At 37.2% G+C, this 14,223-nt stretch overlaps 1 protein-coding gene across 1 annotated transcript in view; it reads left to right on the top strand.

The window, feature by feature from the left end:
• fibcd1b (fibrinogen C domain containing 1b) overlaps positions 1 to 1,702 on the top strand; it is a 74,104-nt gene extending 72,402 nt beyond the window's left edge. Inside the window, 1 exon segment of the mRNA XM_056456801.1 lies at positions 239 to 1,702. Within this exon segment, the coding sequence (XP_056312776.1) occupies positions 239 to 507 (269 nt within the window). The 3' untranslated portion in view covers positions 508 to 1,702.
• The last annotated feature ends 12,521 nt before the right edge of the window (positions 1,703 to 14,223 follow it).

Genomic DNA, 14,223 nt, shown 5'->3' with positions numbered 1-14,223 from the left:
ATCAAACTTTAGATTTTAATACCAAAAAAATTATATATTACTACATTAATAATAATACACATTTGAACAAACGCTTTTTTTGAAATATATATTTTTCATTACAAATAAACAGAGTTAGATAAATATTTTATTGCTTCTTTTAATCAATGTATTAATGAAAAACAACTATCTGACTTAGATTTTTTTATATTAATTGTCTTTCTGCTCTCTTTTTCTTTGTGTGTGCATGTACATGCAGGCGATTCGTTACTAAAGCATAACGGAATGAAGTTCACAACAAAAGACAGAGACAACGATCATTCAGAGAATAACTGTGCTTCTTTCTACCATGGTGCTTGGTGGTACCGCAACTGCCACACCTCCAACCTGAACGGGCAATACCTGCGCGGGCAGCACACCTCTTATGCCGACGGCATCGAGTGGTCGTCCTGGACCGGCTGGCAGTACTCACTAAAATTCACAGAAATGAAGATTCGACCAACACGCGATGAGAGAGAGACCAAGTAAATGTGTCGGAATTAATATTTAATTTTCAAGGCAGTGAAAAAAGTACAAATAATTGTTTTAAAGACTTCTATATGGGACTTACAATGTGAAAAACAACATGAACATTTGTTGTTGCTGATCTGAAAGAGAGTTTTCTGTTGTCCTGTTTATTAATTTGGCAGAAAAGTCACACTATCGTGTGGCCTTTCTGTAACTTCTGCCCTCCATATGACAATCTCTTCATCATCAGGCCTTGACGTCTCTTTACTCCCCAACTGTGGGATCTCAACTACAGTGAGTCACACTTCGGTTCTGATGGAAATGACACTGAGTCCAGCGTACTCAGCCACTGGTTAGGGAATTCATTATGAGGAGACCATGTACGACAGTGAAATATTGGAATGGTTCCTTCTGTCAGCATTCTCCCTCATATTACACAATTAATACTTTGAACACACAAGCCAAGGCCAAATCTCCACTTAGTTTTCATGTTTCAAGAAGAAAGCTGGAATAAAAGGAGAAAGTGTGTAAAATGGGGAGGGGAATGAAAGCGAGAGGCAGTCTGGGAGGAGATCAGTGCAAAGGTTTCTGTGGGAGTTTGTCTCTCATCTGTCTGACAGGCCATTAGTGAGCATATTGGCCACTTTGTTTGATCGCCATTGCCAAGTGATCATCAGCCAGACTCTTCATCTCGCACAAACGCAGATGGAGGCTGTTTATGTGTGTGTGTGTGAGTGAGTGAGATGAAAGGGAAATGTGGTATTGTCTCGTCTTTTTCCCGAGTGTGCAATTCTGACTCAGCACAAGTTTTAGTGTGTTTTGGGGAATCTCTTTTTCAGCCCGTCTAGTGTGTTTACTTAGCACTCATATACATGTCATTGTTCACGCATGCCTTCAGACCCTGTGTCGTAATGCTAATTTAAATGAGCCGTCCTGCCCTGTTTTATGTGCGAACGCTAACATGTATATCAGCACATTCACTGCCGTCGCTCTCTCTCTCTCTCTAGTTCACTCTCCAAAGGTCAGACATCTAGAATGAGAATTCCGCTCTTCTTCCCCCTTATGTTCAAGCATCTCCCTTCATCTCTTGCCCTTTCTTTTTTCCCCTCCTGGTCTTCTTCTCATTTGTTCTCACCTCTCACTCCTTTGGTTTGTTTTCTTTGCTCTCCTGAGGAAGTGGAAAAGGTCAACGTGTCATTTAGTACAATTACGGCAGTCATTGTTTCATCTTCCTGCTCTTTCTGACTTTTTCCTTTTCTCCGCATCTGTTCTTTCCAATTCTGTTTCATAATCCATTCTTGGCTACATAGAGCTCTGAAAAAAATCTGCCTAAATTCTCAGTTCAATTCTTGATTTACTAGATTTGGTATGGGTTTAGTATAATGTTAACAAATAATTGGAATTTGAAATGATTGAAAGGATTTTTTCAAATCAAATATTGATTACTCTTCTAAGGTAAAATATTGGTATTGTGTTGTCTAAAAATAAGTATGAACATGTCTGAAAACATGGCAGCCTTTTAATATATATATATTTAATGCTGTTAATTACATGAAAATTTAGACACATCTAAATTTTGAAGAAATGTGTTATGACCTGTAGTTTTTTTTTTTTTTTTTTTTCGTTTTGATCTCTGTGATAATTCGCATTTGATTTTTCCCTCTCTGTCTCTCACTTTCTTCGCTCTAAATTAATATTACAATGTGGTGATTGGTCCAGCAGTATGACTCCAGCTATGAAGGCCCTCTTAACCTTTACTCTGATGCCACTTTGTGTCATCATTGTTATTTGAATTTAAATTGATTGCTATATTCATATTACTATGTGATGTTGGTTTGATTGCTGGTGTTTGTTTGAGAGAGTGTTTCCGATCAGAGAGAGATGTTGATGTTGATTGTTGATGTATTTGATGTGCTTAGTTACTGTTTTGAGATTTCCCCATTTTGACCATTTCGTTCATTTTCATTCAGCTTAGTCCCTTATACATCAGGGGTCGCAACAGCGGAAAGGACGCCAACTTATCCAGCATATGTTTTACGCAGCAGAGGCCCTTACAGTTTGCAACCCAGTACTGGCAAACCTCCATATACAATCCAAACATACGCTAAGACATTTTCAATGCATGTTTTTGGATTGTGATGGAAACCGGAGAAGCACCAGAGGAAACCCATACAAACACGGAGAGAACAGGCAAACTCCAACACAGAAATGCCAACTGGCCCATCTGGGACTCGAACCTGTGACCTCCTTGCTGTGAAGAAACAGTGCTAAACACTGAGCCACTGTGTAGCCCATTTTGACCATTTTGTGTTGTTGTTGTTTTTTTCAAGGTTCATTTACATTATTATTTTGGCCTTGTCTGTCCCTGAAGTGATTCCGAGCTAACTAATAAATACTTTCACTTTTGCCATATCTCTCTGATTTGACACATTCTTCATACAATCATTTAATTTCATATTATTTTCTCACTCACAATAACCAACTCATTTCTGTTATGGTTTAACCCCTAGATGTTGTAACGAGAAATGGGTTGGTTGTTGTGAGTGAGAAAATATTTCAAATGAAACGGAATAGCGGGGCTTTATACAGTAGCTGGAGTCATGCTGCTGGACCAATCACCACATCCATATAATATTCACTGGACATGCCCATCTAGAACAAAAAGTATGGAGGGGGAAAAAGAGGGGGAAGGAGAGAGGAGAAAGAAAACAAAACAAGCAAAATACCACAAAGATCAAAATGATGCAAACAAAAACTACAGGTCATAACAACCCAGCAGGCACATGACGTGGATATGAAGTCAGATTAACATTATACCCCAACTTCGTGGGACATTGCATTTTGTTTGGAAATGAAAATCAGGTTGATGTCAGAACCCAACGTCAGGTTGACGTCAATGTCCAACAATGAACAGACGTTGCATTTTGATTACTTTCCAACACAACCTAAAAACAACAAAATATCGACATATGATGTTACGTCTTGACGTTGTGTGGTCGTTAAACCTATGACGTCTATCAGACGTTGGATTTTGATTGCCATACCTGACGAATAAATGTCAGTATTTGACGTCAATATGACGTTGTTTTAAGATTTTGGCTCGACGTTGGATTTTGGTCACTGTTCAACACAACCTAAAATCAACCAAATATCAACATCATTTGATGTTGTTATTGGACATCAAAATAACGTTGTCCTTAGATGCTGGCCTCCTAAATCTAACCTAAAATGAATGTCTTATGACATTGTGTGTCTGCTGGCAAATGCCTTCAGTTTTCAGAATAAAAGAAAAAATAGGTTTTGCTTAAACATGAAACTACAGTATAAATTGTAAATCCAGTAAAGCTGAGAATTTTCAAGTGGTCTTTTATTTTTTCATAGCTTTTTCATTTTTTCTCCTGCATTATAATGACGATTTATGTTTTCTATTCTTAAACTGTAATTTTGAATTGAGAAAAAGAGATTTACATTTAACACAATTACCAAAAAAGAATTTCCTCCCTTTGTTTATTTTGTTTTGTTTTTACATGTAATGACAAATTTTAATGCAGACTTGTGAATGAACTTGTGCAAGTACAGGTATAAACATTGACAATTCATGGATTTTGCCATTTTGAGTTGTACCTTATAACTGTACCAAGAGCTTTAAGATATGTGTAGATTTCATGTACAGTGTGTATGTTTTAGACTTTTAGCGCATGTGAAATGTTTTCTTACGGGAAATCAACAAAAGCACACAAATGTTTGATAGAAAAAGATCCTCGATGTGTCCTGATAATGCCTGTAGTCTTGTGACTGGGATTGAATGGGACTGAAGTCACTTGAATGGATTCTTGTTTTAAATTCTGGTCTGCCAGGAGTGGAGTAAAAAAAAATCCATTAAATCTACACCAGTGAATAACGAGCACATTACTTTGGAAAATCTACAGGAAGATGACTGTAAAAGCAACATTACAGGATGTTGTCAAGACTCTTAAATGGACACAAGCGAGTGCCCATCCCCATCTCTGGAGTTCCTTCTAAGTTTGCACCACTTTAACTGCAAAGTTGCCTCTGTAGGTTTGTGTCTTTGTATTGTATTTCTTGTACTTCTTTTTCTTTTTCTCTCACCTCTAAATTCCCCCTACTCTCATTCTGTGGAATTACAACGCAATCAGACCCTTTCTCCATCATCATTTGCTTGGGAGTTAAACATGCTCCCTATTCAGCTGTCGATAACGTTTTTCCAGTGCATTGCTATCGTACTGATCCCCTGAACAAAAGCTAACAGACTGAATAAAGAACGAAGGAAAGAGACTAAAGTGATGTAACAATGTCATGAAATGGAGTCAAGAAAGGACAAAAAGACAAACCAAGAGTACAAATCATAACAGGACCGATAAAATCATTTGTAATTAAAGGTCTCAGTGAGAATGAGTGTGTGTGTGTGTGTGTGTGTGTGTGTGTGTGTGTGTGTGTGTGTGTTTGTTTGTAAATGAACGAAACAGAAAATATACTTGTAAAGAAAAAGTAAATGGTTATTTCTGTGTATGACATTGGCTCTTCATATTGTGTGCATATTAAAAAAGTCAATAAATAACATATAAATAAACTGATTTCTGCAATGGCACTGCATGGATTTTGAGATGGATCTCCTGTGCATCATTTCTGTTCACCCATACACACATCTCTGGCTTTCCAGCAAGAAATGCTTGCATCGGCCCTCTCCAGCTGTTTTTAATACTTCCAGGGCGACACATTGCACTTTTCACACAGACTCTGGGTTTGTGATTGCTCCCTATGGACACGTTTCCTCAAACCTTTGCTCTATAAATAAGTCTAAATTTGTTTCTGGCTGAATTTTTATGTGTGGTTTAAAGCAATTGGCAAGTGCCAAAGGACATCCTGTTCCCATTTCCCAGTGTTAAAAGGCTCTGTGTGTGTGTTTGCGTTTACAGTGAGAGGAGGAGAAGGAATGGCTGCATGCATGTGCGGGTGAAAATGATGGAGAGGAGCACATTGGATTGCATGTGAGTTCACTGTCGAATGTGTTGGTCCCGTTTTTGCCACAATAATGGCGACTCCCCAGGGAGGAGAGCAGCACAAGAGATGAGCAATAAAACTATAACCACTCAATGGCCATCTTTTCTCGGCAGTGCAAAAGAGAGTGACACAAACATTCACAACCCAGACTATCAGCACTGTATCGTCACATTAGTTTCATGAAAATATTTCCTCTTTTTATTCTCCTTATGATTTTTTTCTTTAGTAAAAACATTAAAAGTAAGTCTCATTTCTGAGCCCTTTTTAAATATAAATCCAAATAAACTTTGACATCATTCCAATTAAGTAATTTGAAAGAAAGTAACAAGGTAAAGTCTTGTTTTATCACTTCATTTTATATTTCACTATAAAAGATGGTCTTTAAAGGTGCTGTATGTCAGTTTTTGACTCTCCTAAGCATAAAAATACCATAATATGTTTACAGATATTTAAGAAACATGCTAAGTGAATATTCTTGTTTATCCAAAAAAACAATGCTGAAGTCAGATATTATGCTTTGAAAATGTGTTTCCGTGGCAGAACGCTTTGTTGTTTTAGTTCTTTTAACTCAGCCAATGCCAGTTTAGCTAATTATATTTCAGCACCCCAGGTTACCTTTGTGGAAAACTGTATATTTCATTCAGAAAGAAAGAAAGAACCTCAAAACATGCGTCTGTGACTGCGACCTCCTGTGGACAGTAGCAGACTCCGAATTGAGAAGCAGATTCAGATTTCCATGTGAGGTTATTAATTAGCAAATAATATAAATATTATGAATGTAAACATTAGGTGAGCAGGTTACATTATAACTGCATGTTCTAACAACACGCTAGTGATGAGCAATTTGGCTGTTTGCAGACGAAACATGACAGAAATTTAAACAGCCATTCAGAAGCACACAATATGCACTCACTCACGAAATGGTAAGGTTTATAATCTACTTAATACATAATAAACCTCTTTAATATAATTAAATGTACATGTTGAATCACTGATATGTGTTGGTTTGCGTTATTTCACAGTTGTAAAGTTCCATTTCAAACGGTTTATTTTATTTTCAAGATCTGAGGTAAACTATCTGCTGCTGCTTCAGTAGTACAGCAATAAATGTCATGTAAAATGGCATTCAAATTCACATTATTAGCATTTAACTGAATAAAACACATGAGGTTTACCTGATTTGATCCCAGTTTATTCAGTTGTTCACCTGTGAGAAATAGAAGTCTAATATATCAATTTGAGGTGTTGATTAGAATAAAAACTCCTTTTAATATGGAAAATATTCCTTCTACCGCATGCCATTGCTTTTAGTTTTAACACTATTCAAATCAGCTTTTAGGCTCAGTTGTCAAACTCACTCCTCAATCTGGCAACCTGCCCTTGTGGTTGTTTTGATCCAGGAATGTAATACCTAGTTCAACCATTGAGTGTCAAACTTTATTCCGCACCTTTAAATGCCAACGCAGTTACCATGGATTTGTTGCTTTTTTACAGTAAATAGTTGATAACTGAAAGTGGAAATCTGTTGAAATATTACCATTCTTAACATTCTTTCTTAGAAGCTTGGTGTAGTTTTATTGACCTTAAGCACAAAGCTTGTAATGTCAGACTGTTAGCTACTGTCACCCTGTATCTGAAGGCATAATTGTATGCAGCATTAATTAAATTATATGCAGTACATATCTATGTAATACAAGCAAGGTTAGAAATAACACCACCAAAACAGGCCAGTTAGCTTTTTTAGTGCTAATTGAGATTTAAACAACCTTTGTGCGACAGTTTGGGTCAGCTTTTATGACCAATTTGAAATATGTAATTTAATTGCCAGTTTATGTAGCAGTTATTGAGAATTTATTATTTATTATTAGTTATTGAGCATTTTCCCATACATCCAGATAAATACTTTGTCTTGAATGCACAAAATAGCTGTAGCTGGCCTGAGACATTCAAAATCTGTCTGCAGCATCAGTTATTATAGTGAGAAAGCACTCTAGACAAAGCGTTACTCATGATAGAATAACCTCATGAACTAGTATGTTCTCACTGAACAGCAGGATTACAACTTGCAATTTATCCACATACAAATGTTGTTATGTGTTCTGTTAAAAGACATGATTAATCATTATTAAATATAAAAGTAATGAAGTAATATCAGACAGTATTTTGTTTCATAAAATTGTAGCCTACACAGCAAATTCAAGTTAAATTCTCGGTGTTGAAGCATTTCAGAGTAAAGTGTTGACATTGTAGAGTTAGATTTTGATAAATAAATATAATCAGCATTAGAAGCTGATTAGAAGCTGATTTGATCCAAACTTTTAAGAGTTTCATGGCTGAAGTAATTTTAATTACCAAATGTTGTCGATTACCTTTTTTGAAGAACAAATAAAGTATGGACATGTTTTAATCTCACTTAACTCATCATCCTCAATTTACGAATTTAGAAGATTGTTCTGGTCTTGAGGCCTTCTTTTTTGTTTATGAAACTGGACAATCATTTTTTGCCATGTACTGTATTTAAATGGTTTTGAAATCATTGGAACAATTTTAATTCTTAATTAGTTACGGTGTTATTTTCAACATCCGGGAATTCATGCAGCCCCTGTCACTGAAGAATTTTCCAGACGCCATTTTCCATCAGAGTTTCAGAATAGCAACTGGTGAGTCAAACTACCTCAGTTTTTGCATTTTACTGACGTTCTCTAAGGAAATACAGTTGTCAATATTGTTAGGTTAATTACTTTACAATGGACTGACAATTTTAAACTTTGGCAGTTAATTCGTGTTCATTTGTGTAATGAACATTATAACTGCATTTATTGTCTTCTTTTCAAGAATGTTTTTCTTTATGCTCACGTATACAGTATATAGTGCATATAAACATAGAATTTACATGTTCAACACTGTATTTCTGTCACTCTCAATGTAATTTTGTGCAGTGTTTCCCATCTGTAAAATAAAATCAACACTTCTCCTTTAATTCGTAGCACCTAAACTAGCGAGGAAAATTCCATCAGCCTCCATCTAATGTTACCACAGGCCGTTTTCCATTGCTTTGGAGAGTTTCGAAACATATCTGGTTAGTAAATCAACACATGCTTACTTGTAAAAGGCCTCTTGACTAGCAATATAATTGATTGTTATTATATTATATTTTTATTTGTTATATTTTGCTATGTACTCTGTAATTCAATTTATGCCACAGCCATATCACCCTACAGCCCAAAACTGGATACTTACTAAAACTAAGCAGGGCTGAGCCTGCTCGGTACCTGGATGGGAGAGCACATGGGAAAACTAGGATTTTGTTGGAAGTAGTGTTAGTGAGGCCAGCAGGGGGTGCTCAACCTGCGGTCTGTATGAGTCCTAATGCCCAACACTAAACACTATACTGTTAGTGGGTGCTGCCTCCAGCTCCACAAGCCCCAAACCATGCAATCCAGTGCGACAGTGGCGAAACCTCACCGATTGACAAAAGTGAAGGAAAAAAAACCTTAAGAGAAACCAGGCTCAGTTGGGGTCTTTCAGGAATCAGTCTCTAATCATGCTCTCCAATCCTCCATGACTGGATTACAGAAGGTCCAGGATTATAGAAGTAGACCTCTAGAAGTCCTATATGGTTGGCCTCATCTCTTTGTAATCACTTTCAGTTTTAAATATAAATAATTTGTATGCATATTAAAAGCTTTATTGAAATTGATGGTAGTATTCAAAATGATTGAAGTACAGTATTTGAGATAAAATACAGATAGTTAATATTGTAAGCAAACGCCCTTGGGAAGCTAAGATGCCAAATACTGCTGCTTAAGAAAAGTTCATTTCTGACCTGAGACTCATTTCTATTTATACCCCAATGACTGCTAATTGACATGATGCTGCAAAGTTTCATGTAATCAACATAATGACTAAATGAAAATAAAGTGAAAAACCATAAAAACAGAGAGAGAGATAGAGAGAGAGAAAGCGATAGAGAGAGAATGGGTCAACTACAGTGAAGCTGTGAGTGAAGTTTGTGAAGGGTGACAGTGATATAGATGAGGATGGTGTTTACCAGCATGAGCCGCACGTCAAAGAAACACATGAAAAGACAACAATGGTCTTTGTTCTTTAGAGATATGCATGCTTTCTTTCTGACAGACCACAGAGTTTGGTGTAATCCTGAATTCATAAAGGAAGAGATGCATCATTCAAACATGAAAAAAACTTAAATCTATAAAACAGGTGCACACCGCCATGCGCATATGCCTGAAAGTTTTTGTTTGTTTAGCCAGTTTTGTAGTTTGAATGCATGAAGTCTGATTGTGTCCTCTCTCTGTGTATCTGCGATTTTGCCATTGGGATGATGTGACGAAGGGAAATGTCAGAGGAAAATTAAAGCGATTTTATTAGCATGGCAGCTCCTTTTATGTCTCGCAGACCCGACGTCGGTGCATAAGGGAACCTACATTAGCATAACAATCAATACCACCGTGTTGAGGGAGTGAGGAGGAGACAGATTATTATTATTATTATTATTATTTTAGATTGAGTGTCGCTTTCTTCAGCTCTGAATTTACCTGCTGGCTGTCTGGTAAATGAAGTCAATCACGGCGAGCACATTGGAAGGGATATGTGCGCGCGTGTGTACATTTTATGCATTAACCTCTCTCTCTTTCTCAAACTCACTTTTCTCTCACTTTGATGGTTTCTCATTTCCAGAGAGAAGAAAACAGCAAGATTAGTTAAGCTTTAGTGAATCTTATCACATTCGCAAGCTTATGACGCAGTTGCCACAATCTCGAGAACTCTGAGAAAAAGCTCAAAATAATGCTGAATATTCATTAATGAGTTTAGTTAAATTCATTAGTTTTATTCATCCATTGGGAATTAGCATGATACAAGTATAGTTATGTATTTAGGAAGCCACTTCAGGCTTTTTAACCCCTTCTGATCTTTCTTTTCCCAAGATTATTTTATTATTAGACTTAATAGTCCCTTATTATCAGCGGAATGAACTGCCAGTTACTTCCCTTCCTTTACTTGTGCACTTCCAGCCACAACCTAGCACTGGGAAACACCCATACTTAATCACTACAACCATTTTCTTTTAGTTTAGGAGTGTGTCATGATCACCAGCGATCCACTCCTAGCACATTGCTGGTGAACTACACATTTCACACTAACAAACTACAATTCCCATAATGCCATTTCACACACACCGGTTGCTGCTATTCACTGATGACTCACACACAGCTGAATGCCGTGATCACTGATCATCGGGACTACTTATACACCACACATACACCAGTTCAGGGCTGAGTCTTTGTTTGCTGTCATTATTTGTTGTATCAAGTGTTTCTAGTGGTGTCACGGTGGTGCAGTGGGTAGCACGATCGCCTCACAACAAGAAAGTCACTGCTTTGTGTCCTGGCTGGGTCAGTTGGCATTTCAGTGTGGAGTTTGCATATTCTCCCCATGTTTGCATGGGTTTCCTCCAGGTGCTCCGGTTTCCCCCACAGTCCAAAGACATGTGGTATAGGTGAATTGAATAAAATAAATTGGCCGTAGTGTATGAGTGTGAATGCAAGAGTGTATGGATGTTTCCCAATGTTGGGTTGCGGCTGGAAGGGCATCCACTGTGTAAAACATATGCTGGACCCCTGATTAAGTAACTAAGTCAAAAAGAAAATGAATGAATGAATGAATAAAGTGTTTCTAGTTCTTTGTTTTGCCTGTCGTATTTTGGACCCAAGTCTTGTCTTTATGTTGTATGTTTTTTCGCCGCCTGTACTGACCTTACACCTGTTTGATGACTACGATTTGGATGACCTGTATGTTCCTGTTTTTCTTCGTTATTGATCATTGCCTGCCTATATGACTAATTTTATTAAACTGCACTTGGAGCCTTACTTTTGTTGTCCTCGACACATATTCTGCACACGTGATAGAGTGAATACTGTGCTAAACCTGTGAATTACCTGCATCTATTAATGTCTCAACAGTGCTCGATAAACCCATCATATTTAACCCATTTAATCCTGTTTTTTTTTTAAGTTGAGTACAAACTGTTTACTTCTTAGACCTCCTTAACAAATATGTCCTCTTTTTATATTTTGCTTTTTAAATTAAGCGGCAAACAAAACATTGAATTGCATTTGAGATGTTTTCAATTGAATGTGTTTCACTGCCAATCAAAATCTAAAACTCTTCTTATATTATTCTTATATTGGTGCATTTTAGAGAGGGGTCTGGATGCGGACTTGGTGCAGTGCAATCTGAGCTGCATCCAATGCTTTTTTATGTGCTCACCTAGACCCACCCCAAACCCTACCCATCACAGTGACGTCACTCACTCCATTGAGCCCATTGTGTCTGACATTGCATCGCTGAGTGATTCAATCTCAGCTTGCATCATAAAGGCTGCATCCAGTTACTATTGACATTTTATGAATTTATTTTGTACATTTACAAGTTTTAAACACTTTTAAAGCCTTCTGGAAAAAAAGGACATTGTCACAGTCGAGACCAGTGGGATTAAAAGGTTTAGTAGCAAAACTGAATGTGTAACTATTGCAAGAACAGCTACATATTACCTCACTTTTGAGAAATGTTGTTTCTCAGTTCTAAAAATGTTAACATTGATGCATGTATGTATGTCTGTCTGTTTGTTTGCGTCTATTTTGTGAGTGATTCTTCTGCTAATGCAGCATTTGAAAAAAAATAAAAACCCTGAAATCTGGTAAGGTGAATGTGGTCAAGGTGAATGTGCCTGGAAATGGAACCTGACAGAATAAATGATGTCAAATATTTGCATCATTTATCATCTGATTGGAATCAAGGATGATTGATCAACAGCCAAGTGGCAAAAACTGTAATATTTCCAACACTGTTTTTGATCAAGTGAGTGTACAGGGTGGGCCATTTATATGGATACACCTCAATAAACTTATTGGGAATTTCACAAGAAAAAACAATGGTGTGCTTGGTTTTAATGTAACTTTATTCTTTCATAAGTTATTTACAAGCCCCCTCACATATACTGTACTAATGTGCCAAAAAAAGGATGTTAATATCACCAACCAATCCCATTTTATTAAGGTGTATCCATATAAATGGCCCACCCTGTACATTAAATAATGCAATCTCATTGTTAAATTTTACCAATAGCTAGAACCTATGTTGCCTTACATAACTTCTTTCAAAATTATAAAAATGAAACAAACCAAAAAAGCAGTCGCATGGTTTTTTAAGGTATAATGATGTGTAATAGCAAACAATCAACTTAGACTTTCAGCTCAGTAAAGTACTAATTTGCCTCTTAATCATAGTTAGTAAGGTAATAGTTGGGTTTAGGCATTGGGTATGTTTACATTCATACTTTGTAAGTGCTACAAATATTTTAAATATATCTGTACTATTACATTTGTAGTCAGTACAGTACGTACATACACATTTTTACTTTTCTTACACTTATTTTGTGGTTTAATCTGTTTCAAATAAAAAACAGGTCATCATTGAATGCCATTCAATTTGGTTTCCTCCCGTCTAAGAGGACTTGCTGTCTAGAATGAGCTGCAGTGTGTTCAGACCTTTTTTTCTGTTTAGTCAAATGTCTGGAAATGTGAGACTGACAGCCGGGATGTGCTGAACCTTTCCTGGAGGACACTTGGGGCTTGAAGAGAGAATAATAATGAGCTTTAGGTGTTTGTGCTGCTGTTTGTCACTTACTGCTGGTTGATGTCATTAAAGAGCAAAATAACTAACTGGATTGAAAATGACTGATGTGAGCTCTAGGGCAAGTTTAGAAATGAAATGTTCTCGGTTGCTGCATCTGTGTGTGTGCATTTGTGAGCGGATCTCAATGCACAAGCACAGTAACTTTTTGATACTTAGATTTCATCGTAGACTTTTTGTTTATTCTCAACATCAGCCATTGCATGCGTTTTATGCTATTTAGAGCGTTGCCACCCACTGACAGTTCTGATGCTGGCGCAAAGATCCAAAGCTGTCATTACCACTCCAGTGAGCAGTCTAGTCCTTCCTTAACCCCTTTATGCCTCAGTGGACCAGAACCATTACAACAACAGCCCTTCGGTGAGACACTGACATTATATCACATGACACCCTTTCAACCTTTTATTATGGTGTACGTTTGTTTCTGAATGATGAACGGTTCTGTGCAGTGGCTTTGGCAATTGGTGTTGTGTAATGGCTTAATGTCTGGTAACCAGAAGACTGCTGATTTGATCTGCAGTGAGTGGTTCATGAGTTATCACCATTGTTGCCTTGAGCAAGGCACTTAACCTCAGGTTGCTTCCAGGAGGACTGGCCCAATAATAAGTGAACTGTGAGTCACTTTGAATGAAAGTGTCTGTTATTGTTAAATGATTCACGTTGTAATAACTCTGCAACTCAACCACTGTAAAATGCAATTACACAAATTGGACCAAAACACGTTGTGTGGCTTAGTTTAGAGTTTGTACTGGGGCAACCAACAGTTTTGGCCTTCAGTGTTTTCTGTCCATACAATGGAATTTAATAGGATGTATAAACTGCATTACAGATATGTCATGTGGAAGCCAACAAGATTTGGTTTCTAGTGACATTTCTGTTGATGGGAGCATGGTGGCTCATTGGTTGCCTCACAGCAAAAAGGTCTCTGGTTTGAGTCCCGGTTGGACCAGTTGGCATTCTGTGTGGAGTTTGCATGTTCTGTCTGTGTTTGTGTGGGTTTCC

This window comes from Danio aesculapii, chromosome 5 (genome assembly GCF_903798145.1).
Source record: "Danio aesculapii chromosome 5, fDanAes4.1, whole genome shotgun sequence".
Taxonomy (NCBI): domain Eukaryota; kingdom Metazoa; phylum Chordata; class Actinopteri; order Cypriniformes; family Danionidae; genus Danio; species Danio aesculapii.
The sequence above is the reverse complement of the archived record's forward strand: the minus strand, read 5'-3'. Positions and strand labels throughout refer to the sequence as shown.